The 27,912-nt window shown below is 40.9% G+C and overlaps 1 protein-coding gene across 1 annotated transcript; it reads left to right on the forward strand.

The window, feature by feature from the left end:
* Positions 1-27,802, forward strand: LOC139717969 (TLC domain-containing protein 4-B-like). Its single transcript, XM_071629453.1, has 8 exons — positions 1-69; positions 6,155-6,388; positions 7,618-7,707; positions 11,221-11,279; positions 16,943-17,037; positions 22,060-22,133; positions 25,016-25,158; positions 26,364-27,802. The coding sequence occupies exons 2-8, from the start codon at positions 6,210-6,212 to the stop codon at positions 26,531-26,533; spliced, it is 810 nt and encodes a 269-aa protein (XP_071485554.1). The 5' UTR covers positions 1-69; positions 6,155-6,209; the 3' UTR covers positions 26,534-27,802.
* Positions 27,803-27,912: the final 110 nt, after the last annotated feature.

The following is a 27,912-nucleotide window of genomic DNA, read 5'->3' on the forward strand; positions in this document are numbered from 1 at the left end:
CGGAACGAGATCTGACGCAATCTTCCACTGTCATCTGGTTCTTGCTGAGCTGAGGCACTGCCTAAGAAGGTACAAAAGGCACATATTATGAGATAGAGTAAGACGCAAAAACTTTGGGGAAATTAGATAGGGTCTCTGACTGAGATACTTCTCTGCTAGTAGTGCTACCCGTGTCAGGTCAGGTGGGGGTTGGACCAGCGAGGTGTTGCCCGGCGGCCGCCGGCGCGGCGGGACTTCAACAGTGGTTGGTACGGTCTCGCGGCGTTCCGTGAGGTGAGGCCGGTTGCGCCAGTAGTATGCTTCGACTTTCACGTGTGCTTCACATGTGTCGGTCGTTGCTGAGGCATTTAGCCGCGGAACATTTTTCGGGGGGGGGGGGGGGGGGGGGGGGGGTGTGCTGCTGACCCCAGGGGATCAGACTCAGAAGTCGATATATGTTAATAAGGGGATCCGTTAATAATTACTGCTTGAGAATACCACACTCTGTCCACTACAGCCCGACCAGACCAGACGCTGTGCTCGTCAGACAGACGGAGCCTCGGCTCTCACTATCAAAGTGGGGAACCATGACACAACTACAAAACTTAGACTATATCAATTTATGCATAACTTACCGTAGTTTAATATGGGTAAACTCGGCCTAGCGGGTAAAGTTGGCCCCCAGCGCGCACAGTACAACTAGGATACTTCAGATACTTGTAATGCGCGCGCTGGGGGCCGACTTTACCCGCTAGGCCGAGTTTACCCGTAACTCAGTATAGACATCGACATTTGTACATTACTCACATAAAGTGCATGCTTATACAGTCCGGGAAACTCGCTCACGAGGACTGCCCCACCTCATGAGGCCCCCCGGGAGGCCTCATGAGGCCTGCCGGGGGGCGTCAAGAAGCCCCCCCATTCACTTTTTATTCATCTCACATCTGACGTTAACCCCGTCGCGGGGCGCTGTAACAAGGTACGTATTTGTCCGTACTTATGGGGTCGCTGCTGCAGTTAATCTGACGTATGAATTGTCTGTGGGTAGTGGAGGTCGGGTTTCATCAGGGTGCAGGGTGTATCGTTAGATGGTAGGTTTGCCTACAGCAAGCAAGGCAGGAAGGGTAGGAGGGAGTTGGTGGTGGAGGCGGTTAAGGAGAAGGAGGAGGAGTATCGCTTTGTCAAGGCTGTACAGCAGGGAGTGTAGGGAGCATGGACTCGATGGGAAGGGGTGGAGCAGAGGAAGGTGTCATGGAATGACCTTTGGTCAATGTCCTCTGGAGCTGTGCGTTTCATGATCAGTTCCACCTTTGATGTTTTGCCGTCTCCAGTAAATCTCCAGAGATGGGGCATTGTGGAGGATGGTGGATGAAGATGTGAGATGAACAAAAAGTGAATGGGGGGCTCATGAGGCGGGGCAGTGCTCGTGCAGGGCAGTGCTCGTACGGGGCAGTGCTGGTACAGGTGGGCAGTCCGCGTGAGCGAGTTTCCCGGACTGAAGGTACAGAAGGTACATAAGTACTTAGAGAGCCCTCACAATAAGTCCATTGAACCAAAAAAATTGCACTTTCAAGTGCAATATCCGACCGTCGGGGTTCATCGTTGCAGAATTCAAAATGGCGCGTTAATCACTCAGCAAATTATGCGTGTGCGTGGCTTGAAGTGCAGCGATCTATTGCGTGCATGCACTCTTTGCTAGCAGCACGGTGGACAGCGTGACCTTTAAATGTGCATTCAGATCGCATGAACTGCCGATTATCAGAGGTACCGTTCGCACATGCTACATAAATCTTCATTTTTGGTAAGTTGTGAAATGTGTATGTCAATATCGATAACATAGATATGTAGTGTCATTAATGAAGATTACATTTAATGAGTTTGAGGTGACAAAAAATGATGTCAAGTATCAAAACACAAAAGCGATCGTAAAGGGATCGCTGAGCTCTCTTTGTGTTGTGGGCCGTGCCGGTACGGCCCTGTCGCTATTTATACAGCGACTGGGCTGCGTATAGTTAACTGTCCACAGGACTCATGCATGAGTCATGGGCATTCGCACTACTACTACTACTACCACAGCCCAGGCTCATGCAGAGACTCCAACCCCAAGCACCTTCTGATCTGGAGATTCTCCCGCCTGAAACCCCTAGCAAACGGGAGACTCCAAGTTGATGTGCGCGAAGTTCCTTGCAGTGTAGGGTTCTAGATGCTCTCTCGCGCTATCTAAGGCTTATTTTTCAACATACAATGAAATTAAGTAAGAAATCATTTCAAGCGGGAGAAATAAAATCTCAAGCGGGAGAACGGGAGATTCTGCAAAAAAGGGCTTTCGGCGGGAGATCTCCCGTCGAAAGCGGTAGAGTTGGAGTCTCTGCTCATGTGTACTAATGAGAATAGCCAACTGCCTGTGATGTCGATGGTAATGTACATACAGGTATGGTATTACCGGACAGCATGGCAATTCCGGGCACACACATTTTTGCGTATGACATTCAATACGCGCGAAACTTCGTAGATTAGCCTCAGAGAGCGTTGTGTGGACCAAAATATAAAAAAAGGCGACATAAAAATGTAAAAAGTCAAAGAAATTCACATTTTACCTCAGATTTAGAAGGAGTCGATTTTGCACAAGGTTTTATCACGTGAACTGTTCGAAATGTTCAAGTTAGACATTTTACGTAAAATATGAAATTTGAGCCTCATTTGCCGATTTTTTCTTTGTCGTCCACTCAGTAAGAATGTGTACGGTGATTCGTGCGTATGAATTGTGATTGTGGTGCAAGGATAAGGTGTGAAAGACGTCGATTATTCCATTATGAAAATTGTGTCCGGAATTATAACGCTATTTTACACCGCGCAAAAAGACAACTTTTTGGAGAGGGGTATATTTGAAGTCTATTTTCCAAAACTCGAAGTGAATGATTTTCATAATTTTGCTGAATTCGTAATTTTCAGGACTTTGTGAATAACTGGTACTATTTTTGGCTGAAATGAGTACGGAATTCAGAGCCACGAAAAAAAAGCGTCCAGTGATACAATCAACTCTCCAACATATCCTATGGTACAAGTTTTCATTAAAAAAAAATGGAAGTACCCTACAAAAATACCACAGGATGTTCTTATGTGTATATGTATGTGTTTGTGTTTGTGTTTGTGTGTGTGTGTGTGTGTGTGTGTTTTGTGGATCCATATACCACAGGACTACCACAGGACAATACCACACAGCAGTACTTACTACATCTATAGCTAGGAGTACCACACAGCCAAAACCTCACAGTATCGCACAACACATGTTGTCTGATACTGTGAGGTTTTGCCTTTGGGGTACTGCTGTGTGGTATTGCGCAGTACCACACAGCGATACAACACAGATGTACGTACCACACAGAAAAACCAGGGTACAGAATCACACAGCAGTACCACACAGCAATATCTCACTGGAGTACCACACAACAAAACCAGTAAAAATATAACAGAGAGTACCACACTGCAAAACCGTACAGTATCGCACAGCAGTACCACACAGAAGTACCACACAGCAAAACCAGAGAAAATTACAACAGAAAGTACCAGAAAATACCACAGGATATTCCTTTGGTATTTTGAGACATTTACCACAGGACTACCACAGGACAATGGCACACAGCAGTATCACACAGGAGTACCACAGAGCAAAACCATACAGTATTGCACAGCAGTACCGCACAGAAGTACCACACAGTAAAACCTGAGAAAATACAATAGAATTAAAGTACCACAGGATATTTCTGTGGTATTTTGGGACATATACCACAGGACTATTACAGGGCAATACCACACAGCAGTACCACACAGAAGTACCACACAGCAAAACCACATAGTATCGCATTGCAGTACCACGTAGCAATTCCACACAAATACAATAGAAAGTACCACAGAAAAATACCACAGGATATTCTTGTGTTGTTTTTTTTTTCTTTACATGTTATACCACAGGACTAGCACAGGACAATATCACAGAGCAGTACCACACAGGAGTACAAGTCAGCAAAATCACAAAGCAGTACCAACTGGAATAAAAAACAAACAAACAAACCACATATTCCACAATTAATTGATAGATGAGTTATGCTGTGATTTATAACAATTGCTTTTGCATTACTTAATACAACTCAGTCTTCTTGAACTTAGCAGTGTACACTGCCTGCACAATTTACAGCTGAAGTTTTAATATTATTTTAATGAAGTGGGGAGCTTAAAATCAGCCTACAGTGTTCATATGTACGAATGATTATGGCCAGTAAAGTGCACTATACAGGTGATAAATCAACTGTGGTGTTTCGGGATAAAAATGATAAAAAGTTCTTGTATGTGTTCAGGTGCTTGTCATGTACAGTGTGTCTTTAAAAAAAGTTAACCCAACTTCAACAGCAAATTTTCAGAAAACTATAAGATATTTGCACATTATTTTTTCATAGTTAGATAGTCCAATAAGTCCTCTATCCAATGATAACACGTAGGTTATGTAATTCTCATGCATGACTGAGCATGATTCAACTTTAGTGAATGGGTGTGAAATCATCACTGTGGCAAGTTATTTCTTGCTATTGTCATGCATTCAGGGCATATTTGAAGTTCAATTTTTGTCACATGTTAGGCCTATGATTACATAACAACTTCAGCAAAGGTTGTTCCTGACACATTCACACTTCACATGCTTTACAAACATGGTACAGTTGACAATTGAGCATAGAGTATTCCTGGTAACTCGATACCAGGAAACAAGAAGTTTCGTGGAAGTTCAAGAGGCTTTTCGGGTGCAGTTCCCCGACAGGCAGCCTCCAACAAAAAGAGCCATCTGGTACAATGTGAGAAAGTATGCTGATCACGGAACTTGCCACAGAGATGATTTCACACCCATTCACGAAGTTGAATCGTGCTCAGTCATGCATGAGAGTTACATAACCTACGTGGTATCAGAGGACTTATTGGACGATCTAACCATGAAAAAATAATGTGTAGATATTTTATGGTTTTCTGAAAATTTACCGTTGAAGTTGGGTTTACTTTTTTTAGAGACGCACTGTACATTGCATGGACCTGGTATGTTGTACATGTACAAATGTATGATGTAACTGCAGAGTTTATATGGATATGGGTAGTAAGTGTTTGGATGTTTGTGTGTATCTGTGCATTAGAGGCCAAGGTGGTTTAGTCAAATGCGTACGCAGACGCACGGCGCAAGTTTCCTATAGAGACCTACGCTATCAACTCCTCTTTAGCGCTTACGCTTTGGCCCATTTCCCCCGAGTCCGAAGAAGTCCGATCCACTGTAGTCAGCGGTCCGATCACAGTTCGGCTCATGATTCGGCTGAGGAGGATGGCAGCTTTAGCAAACTTCTTCTGTGATGTCATACTAAGAAGCACATAACGCTTTCTGGCATCACTACAGACTGCTTGACGCGCAGAGAAGACAACGAAGGCAATGTTACTTAGAAACACCTACACGCTTTACTCTTGATGACAGCTCAACTTCAGCAATCTTCGTATCATGCTAACGGTGATCGGCAGTGGTATCATCCAACAGCGCCCTCTAACCTACCGGGACTATGCCCCTTTAAAATGTATGTGTGTGTGTGTGTGTGTGTGTTGGGGGGGGGGGGGGGTATTTTGTGTGCATTCAAAGAATTGCATTGACATATTTCTTTCAACTTGCCATTTTAATCATGTGTAGGCGCTACATTAATTTCTAGGCTCCTGTTGCTTGACAGGCAACCCTCATATTTTCCTAAAAGTAGCTCTAGGGTTAACTTGAAATTCAGATGGCACTAAGAGTGAAGACTAAAGAATGAGTTGTTTTGAGCAACAACATACAAATTGAGGTGGATATCAGCGCTTCCCATTTATATTTGTTGTTCAGTGAGTGTTCTTATTTTGTGAAAATTGGCAAAAATTTCACAATTCAATAAATTACGTAAAATTTTGTGATTCAGTTTTGATAAATTTTTCATCTCTGTGTATAGAAAATGTACTCTTTATTTCCAGACATCTTTTAACTGGTCTGGAGTTCCTCTTTATAGTAGATGAATGGAATATGTTGTCATGTGACTTTAAAAACTAAATTTTTGTCCTTTCACTTTTCTTTTAGCAAAAATTACATTTTGAAATCAAAAGTTTACCAGTCCTGTTTGTCATTCAGTCTTGGACCTGCTGAGCCTACTGACTTGGAAAACTGCTAAAGGGGAGAGTCAAGGATGGCCAATCATAGTGACATTCCAGAGATTGTCTTTGATGACTCCTACCTTCCGATTGCCATAAAAACCTTCATCTTCTTTCTTGTGGCCTCCTTCACTGTGACACCATTGATCTCCTGGTACTCCTGCCTCACCTACAGAGATATCTCTTCGTACCAGAAATATGACTGGAATACAAGGTACTTCAGGTCACAAGATATTTATACATGGCTAACTTTATTGTTGGAATGCTCAGTTGCAAGGAAAACATAAAACACTTTCCATACTGGTTAGTAGTAGCATTAAGTGGACAAATTATGTGAAAGTGGAATTTTTTGCTCTCAGTCAAGTGAGATTAATATTCAAAGTGCTGGATATATGTTTCCAGCACTAATGCCAATTCATGTAGACAAATATGAAATCATGTATGTTTATTTTTGTACATCATAGTTTACAAGTTAAAAAATATGAACACTGCTTAATATTCAACATTTACTGTATTAAGTGACATAGCATTATAATATGCTTGCCATGGTCAGGATTCAATATGTATACATAAACAAAAGTCCAAGTATGAATGTAGGTTGAGTGAAAACAGCAAATTAGTATGATATCCAGTGAAAATTTGAGGTAAATCAGGCGATCCGTCCAAAAGTTAAGAATTTTTAAAATTTTGGTGCCATCATTGCTGGATAGGAAGACGACTACACCATGTTTTCAGCAAAATAAAAGCGTACAATATTGTGTACTTGTCTTTCTTCTTTTCAGGAATTAGAGGGAAGTATCATACTCTTTTAACATAGTACCTTTAGCAAGTTGATGGAATGTATACTTTTCATGAAAAATGAAATTTTTTTGATTTCTTCTTATATTTTCTTCATATTGTTCAAAATAACATCATGAACTGTAGCAGCTTCCTCTGGCACTGATGGCAACAAAACTTCAAAAATTCACTTTTGAATCAATTTCTTCTCAAACATCCGCTTATGTGTTCTATTAATATTGCTGCTTTCACTCCATTAACATTTATATTTAGGCTTTGGTTTCCTTTAATTATTAATTCATAAACACAAATTGGGCTTTGTTTTGTTAGAAAGGATGGAGTGATATTGAATGAATTTTACTATGTCATTGCAAACTGCCAGAAAATTGGTTAAGAATTTTGACAGTCAGTACAAATATCTGACCTAAATTAGGGAAATTGCAATGAAGTTGCCAATGAGGGCAACCGTACGTGATTGCCAATGCAAGCAATGATGTAATGCTGCGATACTTGATGTGTTTCTGGACTTTCTTGGCATAGATTCAGTTACATTAATGTGTGTGTGTGTGTGTGTGTGTGCATTTATTTGTAATTGCATGGTCATACGCGTTACGCTTGATTGATCTTATGACACAAGATGAAGTGAATGTTTCAATTGCCTTGTAGAGTGCTGTCCTGTGTACACGCTGTCTTCGCCAGTGCCCTTGGTTTCTACAACCTTCTCTTTGATCAACCTACTTGGGAAGATCCAGTCTGGTGAGTAGGGAAACCCCATGAATGCTTCTGTCATGGTAACACATCAGTATGTATTATTAGCTCACCTGAGCCAAAGGCTTAAGTGAGTTACTGTATACACCATATACATTTGTATTTCGCGAGTCTAAATTTTCGTGAATCCAAACTTCCTGACGATTTCGCGAGTGGTTAAATTCGCGACCGTGGAGTCCTTTACTGAACGCAGAAATGTGTACGCGTACATCCTATTCATATCGGGATCAGAGTCAGTATTTTCGCGCGTCTTTAATTTCGCGAATTGCAGCTGACTCACGAAATTCGCGAAAATAAAAACCTCGCGAAATATTCGGCGTATACAGTATTGCAATCGCCCTTCGTCCGGCGTGCGTCGTCCGGCGTGCGTCGTCCGTTGTGTGTCGTGCGTGAACTTTTTACATTTTCATCTTCTTTTTGAGAACCCCTAGACTAATTTTTGCCAAACTTGGGAGGTAGCATCCCTAGGGGGATAGAATCTCAGTTTGTTAAAATGGGCACCATACCCTACTTCGGGGGCCCCCCAGAGGGGCCAAACCCCTCCCCCGCAAAAAAAAAAAAAAAAAAAAAAAAAGATAATAATTAAGTCATCTTAAAAAATCTTCTTCTCTAGAACCAGAAGTGATAGAGCTAAGTTAATACTATGAGTTAGTACATTGATGACTGTAGTTTCAAGTTTGTTCATGGCGGAATCAGGGGTGCCCCCCTTGAGACCCAGGGGAGAGGGGTGATGAGGAGTCCTAATAGGGCCCAAATTGTAAATTAATTGTAATCTTTTTCTTGAAAATGCCATGATGAATTTTCTTTAAACTTGGCAGGTAGCATCCTTAGGGGGATAGAATCTCATCCCCATCAAATGGGCACTGTGCCCCACCTGAGGGCCCCAGGAGAGCCTAAATTGGGGCCTAAATTGTCAATTTTCATCTTTTTCTTGAAAACCTCATGGTGGATTTTTACCAAGCTTGGCAGGTAGCATCCCTAGGGGGATAGAATCTCAATTCCATCAAATAGGCACCATGCCCCCCCCCCCCCCCCCCCCCCAGTAAGGAATCTTTAAGGATTTTATCTAGAACCAGAAGTGATTGAGCTAAGTTAATACAATGAGTCAGTATATTGGATTGATGACTGTTGTTTCAAGTTTGTTCATGGCAGAATCAGGGGTGCCCCCTCCCCCTTGGGACCCAAGGGAGTGGGGTGGAATGGGCCCAAATGGTGGTGTAAATTGTACATGTTCATAATCGTTGAAAACCCCTTAATGAATACTCACCAAACTTGACAGTTAGCATGCCAGGTGGTTAAGATCTCAATTTGTTCAGCAGGGCACCATGCTCCCTTGGGGGATCCGAGGGGGCCTAATTCCCCCCCCCCCCACAACATTAAGGAATATTTACAATTCTTCTCTAAAACCAGAAGTGATAAAGCAAAGTTACTGAGAGTTTGTACATTGATGACTGTAGTTCCAAGTTTGTGCATTGATTCATCTTCATGCTGAAAACAACATACCACAGGTAATAGATTTTCACCAAACTTGGCAAGTAGCATTCCTAGGGGGATAGGATCTCAAAGTGTTTGAATGGGCACCATGCTTTCCTTCGGGGCCCCAGGGGTCCAAGCCTCCTAAATTAAGGAATATTCAATATTATCTTTTAGTGATCGTGAATTCTGTAATCTCATTGGCCAATCAACCACTTAATATATCCCGTATTACGTGATATGATGTCATGATACTGTATTACACAGCCAGCTGCGCGTGTACCAAAGACGCTTAAATAGGAAAGTGCGCGCTAATCCTGTACAAAACAAATGGACAGCGCGCGGTCCTCAAGCGTATTGCGCACATAACCTGAGACCACTAGACGCTTGATAAATAACAGCAACTTATATCTATCTGGCTACTGCACTGCACTGCTGACTGCAGTATCTTATGGCGTGTACGTGTACGTATTTGTATGCGCGCATCGCATGCAGTAATCAGCTCGTGAGACGTAGGCCTAAGTCAACATGGTCATGGCTGACAGCCGGCAATTTCAACATCATTCACGACGGGAAATCAGCGAGAAGAAGGTTAGCACTTACACTAAAAGATAAAATCGTTACCCCCTGCTTGTTCTTACGAAATACGGGAAATATCTACGGTCTGGTGCCATATTCCATTCGGCCTTCGGCCTCATGGAATATGGCACCAGACCGTAGATATTTGCCCGTATTTCGTGAACAAGCAGGGGATAACTAATAATATTCTTCATCTAGAATCAAAAGTAGGGCTTTAACCCTATTCTAACTGGGCTATTTGAGACCAAGTTTTTACTGGTCTCAAAATACGCGGGAGACTTCAATGCAAAAAGTCATGAAACGACACAGCAATATCTTTGCGCGTCGCGGAATCATGGCGCGAAATGTCGAGGGGGGGGGCAATTTGACACCCCCCCCCCCCCCCCCCCCCCCAGTTGGAATAGGGTTAAGTCTTTTTTTCCAAACTGCATAATCCAACATTCTATTTAAAGTACAGTGTGCTTGGCAGGTATTTTTTACCAGTGTGATGGAATATGGTATGCAAATGGACACCATACCCCCAGCTCTCAAAGCTGCCCCTGCCCCAAGTTTCCAGTGTTCTCAGGTAAGAGTCTGCAAGAATGCATGGAAGGTGAACTTGCGATACTCAGGTGAGCGCGAGACCCCCGGGTCTCTTGTATCTTTTGCCTTACCTGCAGCTTTATACCGAATTTGTGTGTTCAGGTACCGGTATACAACCATATAATGGTACAACATTTCCATGGCATTATGTTGTTCTTTTATCTGACATGTGATGTAAAGTGATGACCTCAATACCATAGCTACGCATGTCTGATTACAAGGGTCTATACCTTGTACAGTTTTGGATAGAATCTGACTGATTTGCTCTGTGTATTAGAGGTACTTGATAAATGCTGAAGAATGATGTTACTTACAATGTTGACATCACTCATGAAGGCAAGTACATAGAGAACACACCCCATGGAGCTGTAATGATAATGTACAAGTCATTGTTTGTTTAATAGCCACAGATCAGAATAGAGTTCAGGAGTGAAAGCACTTTCCTATGACTGTATGTATTTGTGCATTGATATTGCAAAGTCACAAGATAGACTTGGCAAAATAATTTTCTGGACAGATTTGAAATCTTACAACTGTAGAAATGCCATCCCATTGATTTCAAGAGGGGAAGAATAGGACTTTGTTCTTTGTGATTCACTTGAGTTCATAAATTGTGAGCGGTCGACTTTTCTTAAGATGGCGGAACCATTTTGGTCTCTGAGTCTGCAATATCCAAGGATTGTGTAATTTTCACAGATTGTTGATTTAAAAACAAGTCTGACTGGTTGCATTGGTATTGAAATACTCAATGAGAGGAATGGAGGTGAAAAAACAACAACACAGGAGTACTTTATTTTGTATAATGTTTATGATCAACTCATCTTCATGTGTTTACATTGACCCAGTTTATAATTGATTTTTGTGCAGGGGAACATCATATTTGACCAGAGCAACAATAGCAATAACAACTGGATACATAAGTAGTGGTGAGTTACACTGCCTTTACTTTTTGTCCATTATATTACAGACCTTTGTTTCGCAAATCAGCTCTATATTTCTTTTACTTTTTATTGTGTGATCATACATGTTATACTTAAACCCTCCCAAACTAACTTCTGCATCAAACAGTAATTTCATATTTCAATAGATATCTTTTGAACTTATGGTATATAGCCATGTAGCCTTTTGACAGGGGCTGAGGTTTATATCCCCAAGTTGGCACAGCTGCAGCTGAAATTGAACTAACAGTAAGACCCTGTGTGAATTCTCAGTGAGTAGATAAAGCCACTTGGCCTCTTTGATACTGGTTGGGATTACTTTGTTTCCAGTGTGAATTCTCTACCCAACTGCCAGCGGCCAATCATCAATCGCATAATTTCTATGATAACAGCCCACATCCAGTATGCAAATTTCATGCAAATGAATTTATTCAACCATGTTACAAGTTCTCTCCCACATACACAACACAAATGAAGAGGTCTGTCTTTTGTATTTCAAACTTGTTGAACTCTTGACATGCACTGCACTATCAGCAGAATGTGGATCTGATAAAGAAGGCTTTGAACTTCCTACATGCTTTGTCAGGGTTTCTTCCATGATGTGACATGAGCACCTGGTATTACCTTCACAATACATATTGTAGCGGTATGTGCTGTGTACTTTGCCAGTGGGAATAAAGGCGTCGTGGAATCAGGAAATGTATCATAGATGCAATAAAATGGAAAGTGGTACAGATTGCCGAGTGAAAAACGTTTTCAACAGTTCTGCATGCATGCTATTTGTTTGTTTGTTGTTGTTGTTTTTTTTTCTCCAGGCAACTAGAATTTGTTTGACAACATCAAAATATCACTCCATAGAGAGATGGCATGGAGTACTGTAGGCATACTTGGAGTTGCTTTAAAAGAGTGCTAAAAATCACTTGTGTTTAGAATAGATGATTTGCCAATGAAGCAGTATGTTCGGATAATTTTGTTAATTGAGCCTTAGCTGGTATCTTTGCATACAGCTATGAATGATTCATACTCTACATCAATTATGACATGACAAAAGAAAACTGCAGGTCCTGAGGACGTCGTTATAACGGGAGTCGCCTGCATGTTGAACAAATGACTCATTCTGACCATCCCTAGCTTGCTGTGTGTATCTTCAGTGACCACTGAAACAGAACATGATCTTGTGCTTGTGCCTGTTTGAAGATATGTAAATATTGTGTGAGTCATACAGTTTGTCTTCTGGTCGGTTCGCCAGTTTGATGAGATGGCTATCACTCAATGGTGTGTAAATATCAATATGATGTTGAAACTATGTGTGAATATGTTTTAAGTGTTGCAAAAGAGGCTACTGAAAACTGCTTATCCAAATACTGGCGAGCCAATGGAGTAAAATGGAGTCAAAAGGGGCCTGAGCTTTCGATCCTAGCAGAATCTTCGTCTGAGGCAAAATGACAAACAGGCAGGGAAAGCAATCACATGTAATGACTTCACACAACAAGAACAGTCAGGGACAGGCTAGGGACACAGAACAAAAGATACAAAAGGAGAAGGTAGGAGGTCATGGGCAAGGAGCCCAACAGGTAAAGGGAGAGGGGATTAGGGTGGACAGACAAAAGGCAGAGGAGGGTCAGTAATGATCCTGAGGACCAAGGGGGCAACCATAGAAGGAAAGGATGAATAGGGAGGCAACATCAGACAAGATGAGGAACAACAGAAAGATAAAGAAAGGAAAAGAGTGAAAAAGCCACAGCAAGGGGGGGGGGGGGGGGGGGGGGGACTGAGCAAACAGCAAGCCCTGCAAAGGTGTACCAAGAGGAGGCAACAAAATGGAAGTGAGAGTCAACCAACAAATGCAAGTGATCAAACATATACATCAAAGTATACACAATAATGGTAATAACAACAACAATGATGATAATGATAAAAGTTCTAAATTGAAATAATAATAATTGAAGCACATAAGAAAAAAGGGGGGTGGGGCACAAAATCCAAGGGAGAGAAAAATTGTATATGTTGAAAAGCAAGCATAAATGGGCATAGTAACACACAAATATGTATAAACACAAACCAAAACAAGTGTGTGTATGTGTAGGTGGAAATGGGCTGTATGAAAGAGACTCTGACAAGAGGAAGGAATGAATCGGGGGGAAAATGGTCTGCAGTGAAAAGAAAAGAAAGAACAAAATAAGATTAAAAAGGAAGGAAAATAATAATCAAAAAGAAAATGAAAAAGTAATATATAAGAGGAATGAAATAAAGGTGGTTAGTCATTTCCCTCCTGGATATTGAGGCCGTGGGGTTGGATGGTGTGAAGTCGTTTCATCCAGAGCTTCTCTCTGCTGGTTCGGACTGTGTCTAGACGAGTGCCTAAAGATTCAAAGCCCTGTAGAGTCATATCAGTGATGGAATGATTGGGATGATTGAAATGGTGGCCCACTGGAGTATCGAGCTTGGCTGTGTTGACAGTAGATCTGTGTCCATAGAAGCATCTTTTGAGTGTTGTCTTGGTTTCCCCAACATACTGGATCCTACAAACTCTGCAAGTGACGAGATACACGACATTAGTGGTAGTACAAGTGATGTTCCCCTTGGTATGGTGAGAAAGGCCGGTAGAGTTGCTGGTGAAAGAGTTACTCTCATGGATGTGTGTACTACAAATGATGTCTGGCTAAACTTTTTTTTATTTGAATGTGCCATGCTGTAAAGGAGAAGAATTGTCAGTGAGGGAGAGTACTTCAGCACGAACGATGAGATCCTTGAGGTTGTGGGGGCCTCGGTATGCCAGGATGGGAGTATCTGGAACGGCCTGTAAGAGACAATCAGAGGTGTGAAGGATATGGTGATTGTCATGAAGGATTTTGTGGAGAGGGAGTAGATTGGGATGGAAAGTGGTCACGAGGGGTATTCTGTCAGTGGTGTCCTGCTTGTTGGTTTTCGGTTTGAGAACTTCAGATCTGGGGAGAGAACGAACTTTGTAGATGGCTTGTTGAACTCTCCTGGTACCGTAGCCCCTGGCTGCAAGATGTCTCTTCAGGTTCCTGGCATGGAAAGAGAACTCAGAATCCTCAGAGCAGATACGGCGAAGTCTGAGGGCTTGACTGTATGGGATACTGATTTTGCAGTGGTGGGGGTTGCAGCTGGCTGAGTGAAGGTACTGATGGGTAGTGGAGTGGGTTTAGTGTAAAGAGTGGTGGTGACATGGTTAGTTAGACTCCTTCCTTACGGTGACATCAAGGAAGTTGGTCTCTTCCTGGGAGAAGATACGTGAATTTGATGGTTCTGTGGAAAGAATTGATGTGGTCACTGAAAGTGTGGAGGCTTTCTTCCTCCCTGGTCCAGATGAAGAAAATGTCATCGATGTAGCGCCACCAAGTCCATGGATGACAGTGGGCTGAATCTATCATCTGCTGCTCCAGCTTTGTCATGAAGAGACAGGCGAAGGAGGGAGCTATCCTGGTACCCATAGCTGTGCCAGATACCTGTAGGTACCCGTAGTGCTTGTCCATGAATGTGAAGTTGTTTTTCGTCAGTACATGTGACATGAGGGATTTGATGTCAGATATTGGGGGGTTGGAATGGCTGCTGCAAGCCAAAGCCTCACACGAAGCTAGGATGCCTTCACCATGGGGAATATTGGTGTAGAGAGAAGAGACGTCGAAAGTACCGATGATTGCAGTCTCGGGTATCTGGTCCTTGATGTCATTGAGTTTCCTGAGAAAGTCTTGTGTGTCATGGATGTAGAAGGGTGAGAGTGAGACAAGAGGTTTGATGTGGTGATCAACAAAGAGGGAGATCCTATGTTCTCTGTTGGGGAACCATTTCCAGAGAGGATGGGACGACCAGGATAGCCAGGTTTGTGGATCTTGGGGATCTTGGGGAGGAGATAGAATTGGGCAGGTTTGGCATTAACGGGGGAGAGAAATTTGTGAGCCTTCCAGTCAGTCCGCAGCGCGTGCGATAATGAGGCATGAACGACAATTTTATTCAGAATCACGTTTGCGCAGTTTGTGCCCGTGAGACTGACGAGATTTCGCGATACTTTGCGAGAGTTTTTGCAGAGGTCGCAACAACAGCTTTCATAGCTTTCGCAGTGCATTGTTTGACCCAGGATGGTTGGGTAAGTTATAGAGCTGATTATGCTCATTAATTTGATACCTAATTTCCCTATTTTTGATCTCAATATAGTAGTCCATTTTAGCATCAAAGTAAACAATTATTTTGTCAGTGTTCAAGAAGCTTTTAGATCATAGTTTGATGTTTTGCTAGTTCCTGACTGGTATTGAAAATAGATCTCCGTAATTTCTTCGATTTCACAATCGTGAAACTTGAGCGAGTATGATCAATTAAAAAACGAACAGGGGCACCATTTTTAAGGTTGTGAATTTTCCTGTTGAAAACAAGGCAAATTATGTTTTCTTACTGGAAGTGGGGTAGTGAATGAATACGCGTGGAGTGTGTTGTTGATACCCAGACAATGGTTGTGGACAATGAGCAGGATGGGAATGCTTCATGAGGAATTCCACTATCGCAGCTAGTCTTTGTTCATTCTGAAATGTGGTGTGTGCAAGCACATGGAAACATGTGCTTACTTCTTTCATGTGCATGCATTTCACCCTGTGTCAAGAATTCAGACTAGCAGTGCTCAGGGCAATCCACATGAATAATTGATAAAGCATTCATGTGCCTTGCAGCAGAGCTCGGAACAGGTGGTAGCCAGGTCCATTGTTCAGGGTCATTGTAAGTGCACACTCACATACACATCATTGGTTCCTGTGTAAAGTTCAAGTTTTGTATAGAGAGTGAAAATTCCATCACAATCTGGAACCTAACATTTAAAAAAATCATGGATTTCATGAAACTAATATAGGCTTTCATTTTCAAATTACCTCCAACTCAATTGTACACTATTCAGCTATTACTCATGTCAATGACACTTTTATCTGATACATACATGTAGTTTTTGAACTCACAGCATTGAGTCAGCAGCCAATGGATACTACGCAATGCGACACGCCGCGTCTTGCGACAGATTTCGACCAATCACAGACCCGGAATTCCAGTGCGAACGCGAGGATAATCTTTTTAAACTCGACGCTAGACATGTCCCTGAATTTTGCTAGTTCCTGACCCGTATTGAAATGAAGATGAGAAAACGTGCCCTTATTGTGATACTATATACTTTAGCGGACATAGTCTTCACCATATTTTAGAGGGGCATGAAAGATTTCAGGTTTGTTTTTTGGCATCAAACGTGAAGGAATATTTTTGAATACAATACCAAACTTCGAGAGAGATTTTGATATTCTATATTCTTCTTTTCAGTTTATTTGATCATGAGCATATTTGCTAATGTTTTCTCTTTCAGTCGATACTAAAAGTGTCGAAAACTGACAAGAAATGCTTGTTCTACACGGATTTATTCATGACTATGTATCTGCTCATTACATATGCAAGCACCGCTCAGCTGTGCATACGACTTGAATAAATATGTGCGTTTTCGCTCGCGCTGCGGACTGACTGCTTCTCCAGGCCCCTTTTGAATATGTTTTAGTGATGACTATTCTCATAAACCACATACAAGGCATATTCATCCATGAAATTCTGACCAAAAAAAAAAAAATATTTTAATCACTCCTCTTGTCTGTTTTATTCTTCAGATTTGGTCATCATTCTCTATGCATTCCCATTGAAAGACTCAGTGTTCTACATCGTACATCATCTTGCTGTAGTTTTAGCGTACCTGGCAAACATGGTAAGTCATAGCATGATCCATCTACCTTCATGAAGAACTTTATGAATATCGCCCCACTAATGAGAAAATGATAAACCTAGATCACTTTGAGATTGCAATTTACTCAACACAAAAGGTTTTTATTTCAAATACACTGACAAAAAAAAAAAAACCTCCTATCAGAACAGCAGCTAAAAACAAATGCCTCATGACAGAGACAGCTGCCTCTTTACAAGTAGAAATCAGACAATGTTGCAGGTTTCACTCTGTGTGTTGGTGTGTGCCATGTATTGATGGTACAGATCTTGGAGGGACTCAAGCGTATAATGATACGCAAGATTTACAGAACAATGAATATGTCATGTTCTGATAATTCATTTTTTTTTTAATTGATCTGTAGAACAATAGACCTAGGTGAATTTTTTATTGAATTTTATCACTTGTATTGCAATGAATGGAATTCAGCCAAATTACACACATATTGTAGGTTTGAATTGGAACAGTACTACATTTTTTTTTTCTTTGAGATTTTCCTGTTTGTTTTTTTGGGGGTTTTTTTTCGGGGGGGGGGGGGGGGTTTGGTTTGTTTGTGTTTTTTTTGCCATATGAAACACAGGTCAGGGGTCATCATCAAGGTCAAAGTCATAGTACAATATCATGTGGGTTAGTTAAATGCAAACTAGTCAGAGATCGACTAAAAATGATGATGTGATAACAGACCACATATACAGTATTGTACTCCAGTGGGCAGAGCATTCGTGGGGGTCTTCTCCCACAGGAGAATATGGTATACAGGATTGTGGCACATAATAAAAATTGGACATGCAGTTTTGGTTTGCACTGATTTGGTATGCACTGAGTGCATAGTGGGCAAAGAAACAAAAGCTGCATATCATTAATCAAAGCTAGCTATTCTTGGGCCTGTTGGAGATACTGAAACAATTACACAGCAGTAAAATTGCTTTTGTTGTTTTTTGAAGAATATCTGTCCAGGGCAGCTGAAGATAGGCCAGCTCTTATAGCTAAAGATAGGATTGCATTTGTCTTTTATTGACTTAACCCATACTGAGTTATCTTCTGTGTGCAGTAAAGATCATTGCTCGGTGATAAGAGGACATATCCCCTGCATGGTAAAACCTGCCTGGAACAGAGTGATTCTAGGGCCATGTATTGCCACTTTGTTTGCCTTGTACAGCAAAGCTGTAATGTGAGAGACCATTCACCCTTGTACTATTGTAGAGTAAATGGTATGCCACATGGCAGAGATCTTTTGTAGGTCAGGGTACTGCAAGGACACATATGTTGACTTCCTGATAATGTTTGTTTCTTTCATTTCACGTGCCACTACTCATGTAGTTCCTGTGGAAAGTTCTGGCTACTGTGGTGGTCATATGCTTACAGTGTGCACCCCTAGGAACTTATGTGAACAGTATTGGTACAAAATATTAAGTTTTTATGTGTCCATTCATGTGGTGAAGTACATGCAGAGTTCAGTACATGACCAACCGAGTGTAGGCAAATCCCAAGTTCAATAGTGCGGAAGATGTTCATCATCGTGGTAGTAACTGTAGGAAATAAAGCTAATCTTCTGTCTCACGAAGCGAGTGTTTACCTCGCTTCGTGAGACAGAAGATTGATTTAGCTTTATTCTTCAAATCCCAAGTTGTTAAAAGTTCTAGTGCTGTGAAGAGAGGAACACTGAAGAAGGATTAAAAGCACAATTTGGATTTTGGTGAAAACAATCATAAACTTTACCGGAACTGTGGCAGACTAGCAAAGAAGAGCAGAATCCTACATGTTACCATGAACTCTTTGAACCCTGAATTATTTGACATACTTTCCATATATTATTTTTACAAAAGTCAGAATAAAAGTCAATATTATAGCTGTCTGAATTTGAACAAATCAAAATCACAAATTTTCTATACAAATTTTCTATTAGTCTACTATAAAAAGTACAACACATAAAGATATAATGATTATCATATTTGAAGGAATGTGCTGACAAGTTAGAATAAGAAAACTTCCTTCTTCTAACATTTTCTTCTGTGCCTTCGCTGTGCTGTGACCATCACCATCTTGGCCATGGCCACTTGCTCCATCTGCGCACTGACTATGATCTCCCCTGCTTGCCCCAGGCTGGGAGGTGCTTACGAACCACTAAAAATCCATTAACATACCCGCTGCAACGTCATCCCCTGTATCAATTTCGTCCTCAAAATCACTACCTTGACAACATTCAGAGTCATCAATGTTTTCTGTGGATTCTCTCAATATTCCCTTGCAAGAGCCTCCTCAGCTGTGTATGTTTTTAGCTCACCTGAGCCAAAGGCTCAAGTGAGCTATTGCGATCGCCCTTCGTCCGGCGTCCGTCGTGCGTCGTGCGTCGTCCGTCGTCCGTCGTCCGTCGTCCGTCGTCCGTCGTCCGTCGTGCGTCGTGCGTAAACTTTTTACATTTTCATCTTCTTCTTGAAAACCCCATGACCGATTTTCATCAAACTTGGCAGGTAGCATCCCTAGGGGGTTAGGAACTCAATTTGTTAAAATGGGCACCATGCCCCACCCAGGGGGCCCCCAGGGGGGCCCAAACCCCCCAAAATTAAGGAATCTGTAAAAATCTTCTTCTCTAGAACCAGAAGTGATAGAGCGAAGTTAATACTATGAGTTAGTACATTGATGACTGTAGTTTCAAGTTTGTTCATGGCAGAATCAGGGGTGCCCCCCTTGGGACCCAGGGGAGGGGGGTGGGGAAGGGTTCTAATGGGGCCTAAATTGTACATTTTCATCTTCTTCTTGAGAACTCCATGACCCATTTTCACCAAACTTGGCAGGTAGCATCCCTAGGGGGTTAGGAACTCCATTTGTTAAAATGGGCACCATGACCCACCCAGGGGGCCCCCAGGGGGCCCCCAGGGGGCCCAAACCCCCCAAAATTAAGGAATCCGCAAAAACCTTCTTCTCTAGAACCAGAAGTGATAGAGCTAGGTTAATACTATGAGTTAGCACATTGATGACTGTAGTTTCAAGTTTGTTCATGGCAGAATCAGGGGTGCCCCCCTTGGGACCCAGGGGGGGGGGTGGGGGTGGGGGTGAGGAGGGGTCCTAATGGGGCCTAAATTGTACATTTTTATCTTCTTCTTGAGAACCCCATGACCCATTTTCACCAAACTTGGCAGGTAGCATTCCTAGGGGGTTAGGATCTCAATTTGTTAAAATGGGCACCATGCCCCGCCCAGGGGGCCCAAACCCCCCAAATGAAGGAATCTTTAAAAATCTTCTCTAGAATCAGAAGTTATAGAGCTGAGATAATACTATGAGTGAGTACATTAATGACTAGTTTCAAGTTTGTTCATAGGAGATCCAGGGGTGCCCCTCTTGGGGGTAGGGGGGAGGGGGGTGGTTGGAAGGGTCCAAATGGGGGCCTGAATTGTACATTTTCATCTGCTTCCTGAAAACCTCATGATGGATTTTTGTCAAACTTGGCAGGTAGCATCCCTAGGTGGTCAGGATCTCAATTTATCAAACTGGGCACCATGCCCCACCCAGAGGGCCCCAGGGGGCCCCAATTCCCCCAAATTAAGGAATCTTGAAAAAATTGGGCCCTTATTGTACATTTTCATCTTCCACTTGAGAATGCCTCGTCAAATTTTGGTAGAGCTGTGAATAATTTAGATTAGTGACTGCGTGAAAGGTGAACTTGCGATACTCAGGTGAGCGCTAGACCCGCGGGTCTCTTGTTCTTGCCATTTTCCCATTTTGTCTGTGATCAAAATGCACAAAAACTACGCCTTATTGCCGTTAGTGATCACCTGATCGAAAATAGGGTAATGCAGGAGGTCATATTGAGCTAAAAAGAAGACACATGATGCGAGGCCGGTGTACCGGCCATTCGGGTTCAAAGGGTTAAACTGCCAACTTTTTACCGTGTTGAAGTTTGATTATAATAAATCAGATAAATGAATGGAAAATTTCATCAGAATCAGACAAAGAACAAGAAAGTAAAGAATTTCTAAGTTTTACACATTTTCATTAAATAGTGATATTGGCTGCAACCACGATATGCAAATTAAAAGAGGTGATGATATCATGGTCTTACATATCTCCAATGGATTTCTACACAATACCCACAACCCCATATCACTGTAAAGTGTAAAACTGCAACACACTTCTCATACTTACAGTAGCTAATGTCACATCTGGTAAAGAAAGTTAGATGAAGGTGTATGTACAGGTCAGTGGGAGACTTGTGAGGTGATACATCATTACCTCTTCCAATTGCACAAGGAAATGTGGACTGTAGCTATCATCTGTCTCATGAAAACAGATGAAACTTTGCAATTCCACAATGTCTTACTTTAGTTATGAGTTTGTTTAAACCTCTATCATTGTTCGTGTGATGAAAGTCTCATCATCAAAGCCAACAACTTTAACATGATATGGATTTGCACATAAACTTCTTGTTTGACCCTTAGCTAATACTACACCATGTTTGTTTTTATTTTTGTTTTTGTCATAAGAACTTTAAATGTTACTTTGCCAGGTTCCATTATCTCATTCTTAGTATCGTAGTCATTGTTAATGATGGTAATAATGATGATGATAACGATAGGTAGTACAATGTAGTAGTTAATATACTGTGAAAGTGGAAATTTTTGCGGTGTTGAAATTTTTGCAATACAACGAGAAGCTAGCGCGAAAATAAAAGCACGCAAATATTTTTGCATGCCATATGTTCCAGTACTTGATGTCTTGATTCCGCGGAATTAAAAACACGCGAAAGTCTTCTGACACGGCCAAGCGCGAAAAATTAGTCGCGCGAAAATATCCACTTTTACAGTATATGATTGTCATTATCATTGTAGTTTATGATAAGTAGCAGTACTGGTATCATTATCATTATTACCTTGATCAATTTATTATTATTTTTTTTTTTTGGGGGGGGGGGTGTCTTTGGAACAGTTCTAGTGTGTTGTAGTACATTGTACTCATATGCTGCAGATGTTATATTTCTTAGTATATCCGTTCTCTAATTACATTCCACAGGTTTATGGTCCTCTTACTTTCTTTGCCAATGCAAGAGTAATTGCAGAATTTTCAACACCATGTGTTAATTTCAGGTGAGTTTGTATTTTATATTTCGGATCAAAAATTTATCCTTCAGTGATTGAAAGAGCCTCACAGAATTATCTCTAGGTACTTTCAGCTTTGTCAGAATGTTGGCATGCTCGATAAACCATGGCATACCATATGCAAAATGACATCACTTTTTATGACGACATTTTCCAAATAGTGCTATTTGTCAAATGATATCAAAAAGCAGTTGTGACATGTGAAAGCAATTCTGATATCGCGAGTTGCTTCGTGTCGTTCTGTGAAATGTAGCAATTTCTATTCAACCAAACAATTGTGACATCGCCAAGGAATTCTGACATCGTGCACTGCTTCATACCATCACTCTAACAATTTCTAACAAAATAATTGTGACATCCACCACACTACTTCTCACCTCATATTTTCCCCTTCTTTTTTCTTTTTCTTTTTTTTAAATCCAAAATGTAAAACAAATATACTCTGCCTAATTTTGAGTTTCTGGTTAAAGTTATAGGCCTCAATGCCTCCAAAGTACTATTCACATTGGGGCTTCACCCCTCAGTGAATAGTACTATTGTGGAGTCTCCTCTGCCCATAGTTTAAACAAGAAACTCTTGAGGCAAAGTATACTTGAATATTAATCTTTGATCTTTCCCCTACACTGTCCGTGTTGTATGTTATCTTGTAGAAATGTTAAAGGGCTTGCTTAGCATTTGAAATTGACTGGGATGGAACTTGGGGAACAAACCTTCCCAATAGAAAAAGACAAGACTGTCATAGGTGATAGTTTATTGAAGGCAGACATGGCTTTGATCGTTTGATCCAGTGATGAGAGAAAATATCAGAAAATTCTGAGGAGTTACTGTGAATGCTCATGATTAAGACAGGGATTAATGCACAAACAACTGCAACTGATTTTGCTGTACTCAGTACTTCAATTTTTGCAGTGTTGCAATAAACACAGATAGGATCGATGAAGAGGGGATATTGACTTCAAGAGGTTTATGAAATGAGCACTTCAAATGTTTAAGTTTGATAAATGGTTTGATGTAGTTGTCTAATTGTGAGAGCGAATAGCTGAGGAGTTGCAGATGATGTTCATGATAAAGACTGGGATTAGGACAAATATAACTGCAACTGTTTTTGCTTTATTTCAATTTTTGCAATGTTGCACATTGTAATAAACACGTGAAGGATTGAAGGAGAAAAGGTATTCACTCATAACAGGTTGATGAAACACTTTAATAAAGTTTAATACAATGCTCAGAAGGATATTGCTTACATTCTTACACCCTGTGGTCCTCCATAGTCTTAACTCTTTATGTGCCATGGTATAAACCCCTTGTGTGCCACATTATTCCGAGACTGCAACACAGTCATGCTTTGGGAAAAGGATCTATGAAGCTGTTATAGATTTTTGTTACCCAGGACATTATAAAGCGTAACGTTGGAGAGAAAATACCACGCTTTGTTTTTTAAATAAATTGTACGACAAACCTGTGATTGCTTTTACCAGCAGCTACATTATTGTAAAGGCATGATTTTTTGCACACAAAACAGTAACAGAAACTTAGAATTTACTCGCAAATCCAGTAGGGAATACCCATTGATTGTCAATCACCACATAAAATACAAGCTACATTTGAAAGGAATGGAATCGCAAGAAACGCATTAATTGTACTGCGGCATTTGGCAATTTATCGATCAGTTTGGGCGGGATTGTGCGTTTGAGCAGAATATGCGAAGTTGGCACGCTGTCGAATGGGTCAGGCGTGCGAACGTGGCACATAAAGAGTTATAGAATGGGTAGCAAGAATCCTGCGATCTCATTGGTCGAGAGCTATGTGTTGATTTTTACTGGCCGCACGCTGAGTCACAGTGGTAAACATGTTATCGCGCACTTGTAGCAAGAGTACGCGTACTTGTAACGAAGGTTTGCGCACTAAGCAAGCGTTTGCGCACTCAGTACAAGACGCCTATTGGCTAAAACCACCATGCATCAGTATTTATCATATAATGCCAGAAGAGATCCTTGTCATTTGATTGGTTGTTTGACATTGATTATTCGGCCCATTTCACTATGACGTCATCATCCGTGCAATTGTGGATCCATTTACCGTGCAATTTTGGATCCATACGATTTGCTCCATTGCACGCTCGCTGAGAACCAGGCACACTGCGTGTGTTAAACGCGCTTGCGTTTGCAGTGTGTGTATGCGACAGCGTGCTAGCGTAAAGCGCTCAGTGAGCACTCTCGCAATCTCAGTGTCTCTCTTGTTTCTAAATTAATAAAACATCAAATGACAAGGATCTACTTTAGGCGTTATATAAAACAAATAATAAATGTTTTTCATTTGTGCAATGGACAGAATATTTCATTCGGTGAAAGATAGATGAAATTGATCCATTCAACTCGGCTGCGCCTCGTTGAATGGATCATTTCATCTTTCACCTCATGAAATATTCTGTCCATTGCACTCATAAACATTCATTATTTGTATACTGATGCATGGCTGGCCGTGCGTCCAGTAAAAATTGAAGCATGGTTTTTGAGCTCTCGTCTATGCCAAGCCAAACGGAAATGCATCCAGTAATTTTGTCATCGGGTAACACGATAGAAAAATGGGTTTTTGGCAAGAAAATTACCATTCTATAAATCAGATGACGCACATGTCTTTTCGTGCATCAGTCGGAATATAGTGTGCATGCGGTAACTATGGAATTTAGCCTAAACCCACTCGGCTTCGCCTCGTGGGTTAAGCATTCCTTAGTTACCTTATGCACACAATTCCGACTGACGCACTCAAAATACACCATTGTACAGTTGCATATGATGACTGCGAAGGGATGGGGGATGTAATGCGGAATTATCCTATTAAAATAATATTCTCTAAATTATATTTTGCAGGTGGATGCTGCAACTGACTGGTTTTAAAGAGAGCAAAACATATCTCTACAATGGCTTTGCCATGCTTGGCTCCTTTTTCCTTGTCAGAGTGGGAATCATTCCCCTCTACTACTACATCCTCTTCAAAACATTTTTTGTAGAAGGTAAGCCTTTTTGTCATTGTTGTACAGATTTGAGTCATGTTAAATGCAGTGTGCATGTGAATCTCACATAGGGACAGACTGAGGAAGTTCCTCTCAAGTCCCATGATGGTCACATGTCTTCAGGGGCTAATGTGTAGGTGCCAGTAGTACACCATATTGAATGATTTACTGTCATCTTCTGACATTTAGATAGCCAGAACTTCCTCATCCTGTGTCCAATATGTGCATCTAATTACTCGTACACGTGATTCTCGGCGATCTTCTCTTCTTGTTTGTTTCTTTCAAGGATAATCTTTTGTGTTTAATAGGGTAGCTTCAGTAAGTTTTATCAGTGATATCAATGGTAGTCCCATCACTTCTTTTTGCTGGTCCAAGCATTCAAATTTTCAGACTAAGAAGTGAAGTTTAGTGACCTTTCAACAAAATTCCTCAGGCACATTCTACATACAAATACCATTGTGGCATTGGCTTCATCTGGGTTGATTTAACATATATATGTAATTTATAAACTTTCTTTGAAACTTGTTGCTATGAGTAGTGCGTATTGGCTGTCTGTCTATTTGAGATTTGGGAATGTGAGTAGTGAGGGTCAGAATTCAGCGAATTAGTAGTCCTAAAATATCAATCACCTTCATTCATTCAGCTTTATGGCAGCAGTTTTTGTTATTGATTTTACAATTTGTATGTCATGGGGAGTGTAAAGATCATCTCGAGTAATCATGGATACTGCTGTTGGATATGTGAAATCTCAATGTCACTATAATGTTGACACTTTGTCAGTGAAAAGTCTGTTGAAAGGAAAAAGGTAATGGAGGTTAAATGATGACGTCACATGCTGTGCATTTTCAGAATGCCCCATCCTCTTCCTGCCTTCATATTCTCTCAAATGAAAAATGTCACTGCTTTTTTTTGGTCTTTTTTTTTTTTTGACCTTTGCATGATTATGCAAAACCATGTTTCAGATTGATAGATAATAGTAGGCATTTTATCAGCAGTCTTATAAAGATACATAGCACCACATGCAAATAGAAGTCAGCGTAAAGAGATGATTGTGAATTCATTCACTATCTGGTAGCTTTGACTATTTTGATATGGTCATAATCATTGCTCATGTCAAGAGTGAGAATGACTTGTATGCAAAGATGGAATAAAAAACAAATGGGCATCATGCACATGTTTCCATATGTTGTGTTTGGCTGCTATAGGTGGGATCAACAGACTACCCATTTGGATGACAGCGGTATGCTTTGTAGCTAGTCTAGCACTGGACTCGGTCAATGTCTACTGGTTTGTGAAAATGGCCCGGGGAGCATACAAGATGCTGAGGAAACCATCAAATTCTGATCCTGCCCGAACAAGAATCAAAGGAGAGTGAACTATTACTGTCATGCCTCTTATCATATGTAAAACAAACATTTTTTTTCCTTATGTGTACATACTGTTTAAGAACTTGTTGGTCACAAGGGACATGGGCTTGTGATGGTGTGAAGTATAAGGGCCAGTGCCCATCCCCCTGTTATTATGCCAGCGTGATTAAAAGGTGGTAATCGATTGTTGTAATCATGACCCAAGATGAATTGTGAAGTGCTTTTTGATCCTTTGTATGCTGTGAATGTATACAGAAAAAATATTATAATGGTATTTCAACTTGTAAACAGATTTCTGTCATCAAGAGTTTGTTCTGATAACATGTGAATTCGCACTGCAAGCAGGGAAAGTACTGAGGAAATGGTGATGCAATACCAAATTATTCACTGTGCAATGTGTCTTTGTTCAAAGTAACTTTTATTCATGGTTTGCTTCTGCCTGCATGGACCTACTACACGTGGACATTTATCACTTATTAATTAATTCATGCACCAGTTTCTGTCACTCGGTTTCTGTCAAAAGTGTTACAATAACATTTTAACCATGCTTTATTGCTTTGATCTCACTACTGCCAGCATGATTGATTTTTAATCTAGTATTTCCCATTTTTCACACATTGTTTCAGAGCAAACACAGACAGTAACGGTAGACGACATGTATGTCTTACCATATTCCATAACGAAACGTTGCTTGCATGTCAACAAGTGTCCACTTTAGTCATTACCAATCTTGTGACACAAAATTTGTCATGTTTGGAGGTTTGCTGCTCCCCATCATCACTGTTTATTCAAAGGCAGTTGAGTCTGAAAAGGCACCTCAGCCAAAGAAGACCAAACAAAGGAAATGGTTCTTTTGTCAGTTAGGATACAGGATTATACAATCGTCATTGTCCAGAAATCTGAATGTACTCATTAAGATGCACATTTCGATAATCAGGTAGTGGCAGTAAAGATTAGATAGGATCAAATACAGACCTTCGTTCATGGTCCATGCGTAGTAGGTCTAGGGTGATACAAAGTGAACATACATTGTCCTGGTACTTGTGACTTTGTGCAATTTTCCTTAAAAGACAACTGTACTGACATTTTCCAATACATGTAATGTTATAATTCTTATTCTTGATTAACATGTAGAAGACCTACTGTTAAAAAGAAAAAATTTTAACAGCCAGATAATTTTGTACTAGATTTGTGATAAAAATTGATACTGTAATAAGCGAGTCATGGAACGATACATACTAGTAATAATTGCATACATCATGGCAGCCCATCAAGCCAGTATCCTGAATAAACCTTACACAAAGTACTATGATAATTCCAGAGTTGTAATAGTAAAATTATAATTCAAATTCTTATATGAATTCAAAATAAAGTTGTGTGAGTATTT

Source organism: Diadema antillarum, unplaced genomic scaffold, assembly GCF_040938485.1.
Source record: "Diadema antillarum isolate AM-2024a unplaced genomic scaffold, OU_Dant_1.0 scf00000086, whole genome shotgun sequence".
Taxonomy (NCBI): Eukaryota; Metazoa; Echinodermata; class Echinoidea; order Diadematoida; family Diadematidae; genus Diadema; species Diadema antillarum.

Excerpts from the sequence above, each read along its gene's own strand:
- LOC139717969 (XM_071629453.1), top strand. The coding sequence starts at position 6,210 with ATGGCCAATCATAGTGACATTCCAGAGATTGTCTTTGATGACTCCTAC. Across the intron at positions 7,708-11,220 it reads ACTTGGGAAGATCCAGTCTG|GGGAACATCATATTTGACCA; the intron begins GTGAGTAGGGAA and ends ATTTTTGTGCAG. Across the intron at positions 25,159-26,363 it reads CAAAACATTTTTTGTAGAAG|GTGGGATCAACAGACTACCC; the intron begins GTAAGCCTTTTT and ends TGGCTGCTATAG.